At 41.8% G+C, this 7,939-nt stretch overlaps 1 protein-coding gene across 3 annotated transcripts in view; it reads left to right on the top strand.

Annotated features, from left to right (window-relative positions):
- ENTPD3 (ectonucleoside triphosphate diphosphohydrolase 3) overlaps positions 1–3,922 on the top strand; it is a 20,924-nt gene extending 17,002 nt beyond the window's left edge. For 2 of the 3 annotated variants that reach the window (XM_017818025.1, XM_017818027.1), the window contains one exon: positions 2,386–3,922. In XM_017818025.1, coding sequence (XP_017673514.1) covers positions 2,386–2,619 — 234 coding nt within the window. In that variant the 3' untranslated portion in view covers positions 2,620–3,922. The remainder of the gene's footprint in view (positions 1–2,385) is intronic. The other variant, XR_001875323.1, reaches the window with a different exon arrangement.
- Positions 3,923–7,939: the final 4,017 nt, after the last annotated feature.

Genomic DNA, 7,939 nt, shown 5'->3' with positions numbered 1-7,939 from the left:
GTTTTAAACACATTTCCCCAGTTTGTTGTACTTCAACAAATCCCTAGGCAGTGATGTACCTGAAACACGTCATCAGTCAAGGTCAGTTTGAGCTAACCCTGCTGAGCTGGACAGGAGAACTCCACTTTTCTGTCTGCTAGCAGAGCCTTGGGGGAACTGGCAAAGCAGGTCTGTAGTCAGTGAGTAGTGCTGAAGCAACTAGGACAGTTTTCATCCTCAGCTGGCTCATCCATCTGTGCCATAATCTGGTTCTCTGAAATAAGAATGCATTTTGATAGGGTATTGCCTTTCAGCTAACAGAGAGAGAAGGCTTACAATATTTGTGTGATAGATGCATTTCCTTTCCTCTCTGCTACTGCACTTATTCTAAAACCCTGTTCCAGACTGTCTCTTAATGTCCATGTAGTTTGGAAATCCTTCAGCACTTGCATGCAAAACCAACAAAAGAACAGGTTGTAGATCTTTGTGGCCTGTTCTTTACTACAGCAGATACTGGCAAGCTGTGAATGAGAAATCAAAAGCAATGTTTTCTGAACAGTCATATCTATCACTCGTGCAGTAAGGAATCAAGTAGGATTTTCTTGCCTTGTTTTGACCGCTGGTGGACAAACATTAGCAGCCCTGGAGGAGCTTCCAGAGTTTAGCTGTTCTACCAGGAAAACAGCATAGATCTTACTTTGAGATGTTAATCTGGACTGGGGGTGGGGTGGGTGGATTTGTCTTAATATTTAAAGGTATATTGTATTGTCCCCAGCAGATAGGAGCAGCCAAACACAGCAGCATTTTTCAGTATTTATCCAAGACTGTAAGAATACTGGGCAAAATAAAACCCCCAAAGGCTTTTTTAAAATGAATACCTGTGTTGCCTAGATTTATCACTAGGGGTATCATGACACCCCAAACGGAAAAACTACATTCTCTTAATTAGATCTGCCCCTACAAAAATAGTAAGATCTAATATTAGCTGATCAGCTAAGCTACCCCAGAGTTACAGCACAGTCTCTCTTAAGACTATGCTAGGAATATATTTCCTTTTAATTAATGAAAACAACTAATGAAAAGAACCTTAACCTAATGCCGGAATTTGGGTGAGATCTAGAGCTAGATGATTTGTAAAAGTTAAAAGTTCTAAACTTCATGATGAGAGTTTTTCCCCTCTCTCAGCAATGAAAAACCACCTTGATCCATCTGACCTCTTTGCTCATGTGTTGTGTTCCAGTTCCTGTTGCTGTAGCTTTCTTTTTATCAGTTAGACAATAGATATTGGGATATACACAGCTACAAAAAGGACCAAATATTCTAGGCCCTTATGGTCTCCTACAACCAGTAGCTGACAGCTTTAAAGGTGGTGCAAGCCCTTTGAAAAGGAAAACAACCTCTGTTAAGTGTAAACCAAATACGTGTCTTGTTAGCTGGCTCTCCAGGCTAGCCCTTGTTTAGTGAGTTCCACCACATTTTCTTTAAATGCTTCCTGATCCCCCTTTTTTTTTTTGACTCTATTTAACAGTAGTTTTTTAGGAGGGTTGGGTTGTTTTTATTTTTAAGTTGTGGTTTGATTTGTAGGAGGCAGTGAGATGTATTTATGTCTTTTATATAAATAGGCTAACCATTATTGAAGCCTGGGCATGTGGGAGGAGGACAGGGGACACTTTATGTTTGCCCCTTGATCCTGTACTTATCAAGTGGCAGGATGATGACTTAATGAAAAGGACAGTGGAAAATTGGTAAACTCTGTTGCTCAAATTAGAAGTGGGGAAAGATAGCAAAGCAGGAGGACCATGGGGCCAATAAAAACATACTCCCTTTGCTGTTGTTTCACCTGTTCTGAAGTAGTTTTTCACTTATGTTTATTTATTAAATGGAAATGCCTAGTGTTGGTTCATTCATAGGCACAAAACCAACTATAGAACAAAAAATAGTAAAAAGTTCCTGCTTTGGGGACTTCACCCTGGCCTCCTCTTTGTCTGTGTTAGTGGGACTCTTTGTGGTGTTTTTTGTTTGCTTGAACTAAATTATATCCTAGGATGTGGCTAAGGTGAGGTGCTAATTTTAGGAATTGGCACAGTAATGCTGATTTTTTTTGTTTGTCTGTTTAAAGAATGTTTCTTGCACAGAAAATCCCATAATTGGCTGTCTGCATATATACTACACATCTTTATCCCATCCGGTACCTTCTTTAGCCCAGTGACCAATTTTATTATCATCCTCTGGAACTACAAAAAAAGGGTAATTTAAAATGGTTCTGTATCTTCTTTGTATATTCCACTAAAGATTTCTCCTTGCTAATTTAAGGGGCGGTTGCCAGTATCAGCAGTTGAGCTTTTGGAACCTCTTTTCTTTAACTGAAAATTCCATGGGAATAGGACTCTTCTGTCTTTATTTCAGGTTGGTAATAGCAGCATAGCATGGTCACTTGGTTACATGTTAAGCCTCACGAACATGATTCCAGCAGAAGGCAAGCTGATCCAATTACCCCTGAAGCCTCCTTTGTTTGCTGGGCTCCTCATCTTCCTCACAGCTACGGCACTGTTGTGTCTCCTCTTCCTTGTTTACTTGTGTTTTGTATCACATAATCGGAAGAACATCACTCGTGTTGAGCATGTGTTTATCCCAGAATGAATGAACTTTACTGAACGCAAAGCAAAAATTTTATAGTGCTATTAAGCTAAGTAGGAGTTCATTTTGCCCTCCATTTTTCAAATATAAAGACAAGAAAAACGGCTTCAGGACCAGAAGCATAAATAGAGAAGAGACACAAAGGAATCTGTGATATGGTGAACTGAAGTGCTTTTGAAGTATTTTGGCAATTGTTTCTGTAAACCTAATTTGTCCGGTGTGCAGCAGAGAAAAAGTGGGCAGATGTGTCACTTTGCTTTATAAGGGATTACTAGCCTTTGCTGCCAGGTATGTATTATTTTTTTGTTCATTAACTCTGTGCTAACTGGTAAAGTCAAGTGGTGATGGATTTTATCACAGCGTCAGTTGTTTAAGATAAAATTAAGTCAGTAGAAATTGTAGGAGGTGGTAACATGGTAGCTGTCCTTGTGTGCAGTGCTGACACTAAAAGCCCTGAAGTAATCTAATTTCTGAAACTGGAACAAGCACTGGATAATGACAAGAATTGAAAGGAACAACTGTGATAGAATTGTTTTTATTGCTGTTCCAAACAGATTGATCCCCACCACCAGAATACCTCTGCTATTGTACATAAGATTTGCTTTGAAGGTGGAACAAAATGCTTTCATGCTTTAGTAACTGAACCTAAATTTAAATGTCTCATAGTTACTTCCAGAAGCCACTGGAGTTTTCATTGTCCTTTTCTCTCTGACTTTCGCAGAAATACTTTTGGTATGATCTCATACTGAAACATTGACCTGTATTCCTCACATATTGTCTGTCTCAGACAGTCGCAGTCCATACTGATTTGTCATGTACGTATTATTTCAGCTGTCTGGATAGAGTGTCAGATCTGGAACCTTCCAAAGCATTAACATGTTAAGCCCTTCATTCAAGGCCAAGACAAACAGGAGCCACTCTGCAAGTCAGCAGAACACCTTTTCTGTAGTGGGTTTAGGAACACGTTTCTGAAGCTGCAGTCATGGCTGTAGTGCCTTGGTCAGGCCGTCTACTGTCCTGGCCTCAGCGTTCCTCTAGCAGCATTGGGATCCACCTAGCAGATGGTTCTGCCAAACATATTAACTTCAGAGCTTTTCTGGAAGTGCTGCTGCTTTCATACATCAAACAGCTGGCTTCCTGGAAAGCCCAGGCATTCTTGACAACAAAATCCAATAAATCATAAATCATAAGATTACAATTTTACTCACTGCTTGATTAATTCTTCATGGTCTTTTACCTGCCTGTCGTTTGTAGAGCCTTGGTGGTCTTCAGCTGGCTTCTGAAGTAACCCTTGAGAAAGTCTCCTGTCACATTCTCTGCCATCGCTTCTTTTTGTACACTGTTTCTTTAATTCCTTTTAATATTGCCATAACATGATCTGTGAAGCTGCAAGGGGAACAGAACCATATAATGGTTTGGGTTGGCACATAATGTGTTTTCTGTCTCAGTTTCATCTATTCTCCATATTGATTTTGAGATAGGAGAACAGTGGCCAGTATTTTTACCCATGAATAATGTTTTCAGTTTCCGTCTTCTGTTTCTGTATCACCTTCTTACTTACGTTTGATTGTGGGGTTGGGGTTTTGTTTTCTTTTGGGGTTTTTTCATAGGCTGACAGATGATTTGAAGGGAACTAAATATCTTTTAAATGGAAAAAAGAAGAAAGTGATTTTTCAAGTGGATCATTAGTGAAGGCTTTGTCCCTTCTTTGTTGGTATACTGTGAAGTCCTGTGAGTCCAGCTACTGGAGTAACAGTATTTAAAATAAGGCAGAAGGTATTATAAGATGATGAAGTGCTCTGTGGCATCAGAGTTACATCTTATAAAGTATAAAATTTACTTCACAGTGGAAGGACATTACAGAGGCTGGCATGAGATAAAGGCTTTATCTTCTGTATTATGGATTTGTAACTGCAGCTAGAGGGTAAAAATAAAAAACAGACAGTTGGATGAGAGCATTAAAATGTTTTCTGCAGTTGCCAAATTTTTGCTAAAAAATGGTATTCTGGAATATTTACTTGCTCTACAAAACTTTTGCTTTGTGAATGGCAAGGACATTCAGATGTGGTTTTACATAAGTGGAACACTCTTGGAAGTTAGTCTGTTTAGAGCTGGCAGCTAAAGAACAAATAAATTTGGTCAAAAATCATTTGGACTTCTAGATATACTGCAATAGACCCAGTATCTGTTCAAAGAATGCCTTCCCTCTATGAATCTCCTGTTTTGCTTTTATAGTAGTTCCCTCTTCTCCTTATGTGTATACTCTCCCTCATGTGTCACCAGGATGCCCACCTTATCCATCTTTCCCAGCTGAAAATGATAGGAGAGGTAAGCTGAAACTGTTGAACTTTAGCCAGGTAGGCCTCAGTGACCACAGCTAACTCTTGCCACACGGGTGAGTTGGAACCAGATCAGCAGGTGTAATATTGTCCTGCCATCGAGAACTGACCAGGTCTCTGGGAGAGACAGAGAAGTTAACAGTACTTGGGAATGTGTACAGACCATAGATTATTTATCTTTTTATACTCTTTAGTGCCTGCTTATGAAGATTAATAAAAATAAATTATGAAAAGTTAAGCCAAGTGTACTTTTTGATTTTTATTGTTTTTTCTCCAGTACCAATATTTTCATTCTGGTAGACAAGCTGTTCTTAATAGAGGGTTAGGAAATCTCTGAAATGGTTTGGGAGGGGGTGGTGTGGAAATTTGCAAGCTGCAAAACTGGTCCTGCAAGATTCTGGAATGGACAGGACTCATTATCTCCAGAATCCATGTTCTCAGCAAGGAAATCCTGGTGGTTAAAACCAAGCCCCTCTTCTAATACTTTTTTTATATATATATATATATACACACCCTAAACACAACTTCTGCTTTTAAACACATACATTTCGCTCAGGGACACCAGTGCTTTCTAAGGCTTTTTTAGGTTCGTTGCCATGTGAAGCAGTAATTCCCAGTTATCAAAGAACAGCTGATTGAGATACAGATTGGTTAGAAAAATAACTGTTGGGCACTGGAAACAGGGATAAGATTATGTAATATGCAAAACCTCACCTATGGAGAGGCAGCAAGAAATTAATCCGCCAGAAGCAAGACATGAGAAATGAAATGCATATGGATATTTGTGAAAAGTCACAAAACTTCTTGTACAGCAGTATGCAAACCTGGCAGAAGCAAGCATGATTCAGCGCTTATAAAGTCAACTAAGAGGACAGAAAATTAACACTGAGTATGATAGTCATTCCCCAATCTGGATGGCTTAAATTGTTCCTGTAATAACTGAATTTAAAAACAAATGTTCACTGGGATGACAAGACTGTTTATCACCAAAAGTGCTTAGCTATACTTCAGTTATGAGTGTTCTTCTGTGTAGGAAGAGGAAGGCCATATCTGTTTACTTGCTCAGCAACATTTGTACAGGTTAGTGTATGTTTTTAAAAGTCATGGGAGAAAATGTTTTTAAGCTTTAAGTCCTGAACTGTTTGATGTTAAGGAACAGCTTGAGTTTGGTGGTTTTTTATGATGACTGTTTGAGTCATTTATGATCTTAACAGATGCAGAGATGCTTTTGTGTGCAAGTTATATGATGTAGGACAAATGCAGCCCTCATGTTCACTAAGTTATCAGTGCAGTCCCTAGTGATGTTTGAGTACCTGTGCCACTGTTTTATGGCAAAAGTCATTAGAACGACCAGGAATTTAGGCAACCTCCCTTCCCTCCTCTTAAGTAGTACTGGAGAGTAATGTGGCAATAGGTGCTGAAAAACAAAACAAGAGCAGTCCTGCCCTTGTCTCATGAGCTCTTACATGGCATTCCAAGAACAGAACAAACACATTCTTCTGGCAGCAAGCAGTGTGACATCAGTGTGACACCAGTGTCAGTGCAGTGCCTTCTGCCACACATGGCAGGAACTGGGGCTCCACTAACAACACAGCTCAGGTGCTCGACTTCTGCACGAGGAGTGCTCCCTGTCCCTGTACTGCCCTGCACGTAAGGAAGGCAGAGTTAATTAAACTTTCTTTTTGTTTGTTTTTGCATCTTTAAACCTACTTTTCACCATCAGGTGGCATCACCCACTAAGCTGAGTTATAATGCTGGTTTTTGCCCTCTCCAGAAGTTTGTTCTGAACATGTGCAGCTCCTGTCTCCCTCCCAAGCCCATTTTGTGTTTGTTTTGCTGTATCCGGAGTACTGCCTTGTGTTCTGCCAAGCTGCTCTTTCAAATTCATGGCTGGTTCCTTGCTGCAATATGAAAACCCATGCACAATCTCAGCGAAGTCTCTGCTTTTCCCCTCGTTAGAGTGTTCTCTGCCTTTTGGAGAAATGTGTATTTTTAACAGTTTGTCTCAGAGGGCATTGTTTGTGCTCTGACAACTTTCTTTGGAGAGCCATCAGCTGCTGCTCCCCATCCTAGCCACAGCACAGGATGCACTCTCCTTCCTGAGTGTCGTCCTGCCCTTGGGACACCAAACCTGTTCCCGTGCCTGTGGTCCACAGCAGGCTGCAAAGCTGATACTGTGAGATTCTGGAGTGGACAGGGCTCATTATCTCCAGAATCCATGTTCTCAGCAAGGAAATCGTGGTGGAAATCCTGGACAACACTGAGGCTGTCCTTCACTCTGAACTCTTAAGGAACTGCGGCTTGCTGGATTCAGGAGAGCAGGACTGGCCCTGGGCAGCCCCTGGTCCCCATCACCCACCCCACACACCCTGCATGGACACCACGGCATCCCCCTGCTCGCCATCACATGTCAGCGGGTGTGGTGACAGCACAGGAAGGAAGGATGGGATGGGTGGACAATGGAGGAACAGTAGAAAGAGCAGTGGGACACAGAAGAAGGAGGTACACGGGAGAAGGAATGGGATATGGTGGATGATGGAGTATGGGCAGGAGGAAAGGGATGGAGGGTGATGGAGGAGCAACACAGGACAGCTGGGTTGGATTAGGTGGGTGATGAAAGAGTAGAATAAAGAGGGATGGGACATGGGCAATCAAACACCAGGGATGAAAGGGATGGGATACAAAGGATGATGTAGGAGCAAATGAGGGAGGTGTTGCCCACAAAATCGGATTCGTTACCTGGCGTGCAACAAGCCAATAATTACAGACACGAGAGAGACACTATTTATTTCAGAATTCCGCAAGCCTGGGTACTCGGTGGTACTCCCCAAATCGAGCTCAACCACTAGATTTTCACGAGAGCAGGAAGCCACGGGGAACGATGGGAACAGGGACGGGCTCCAGTGAGGCACAGCCCGCCCGGACGGTATCGCGCATGCGCGCGCCGGAGCGCCCCCCCCCCCCCCCCCCCCCCCCCCCCCCCC

Source organism: Lepidothrix coronata, unplaced genomic scaffold (assembly GCF_001604755.1).
Source record: "Lepidothrix coronata isolate B3197 unplaced genomic scaffold, Lepidothrix_coronata-1.0 Scaffold64, whole genome shotgun sequence".
In the NCBI taxonomy this organism is placed as follows: domain Eukaryota; kingdom Metazoa; phylum Chordata; class Aves; order Passeriformes; family Pipridae; genus Lepidothrix; species Lepidothrix coronata.
The sequence above is the reverse complement of the archived record's forward strand: the minus strand, read 5'-3'. Positions and strand labels throughout refer to the sequence as shown.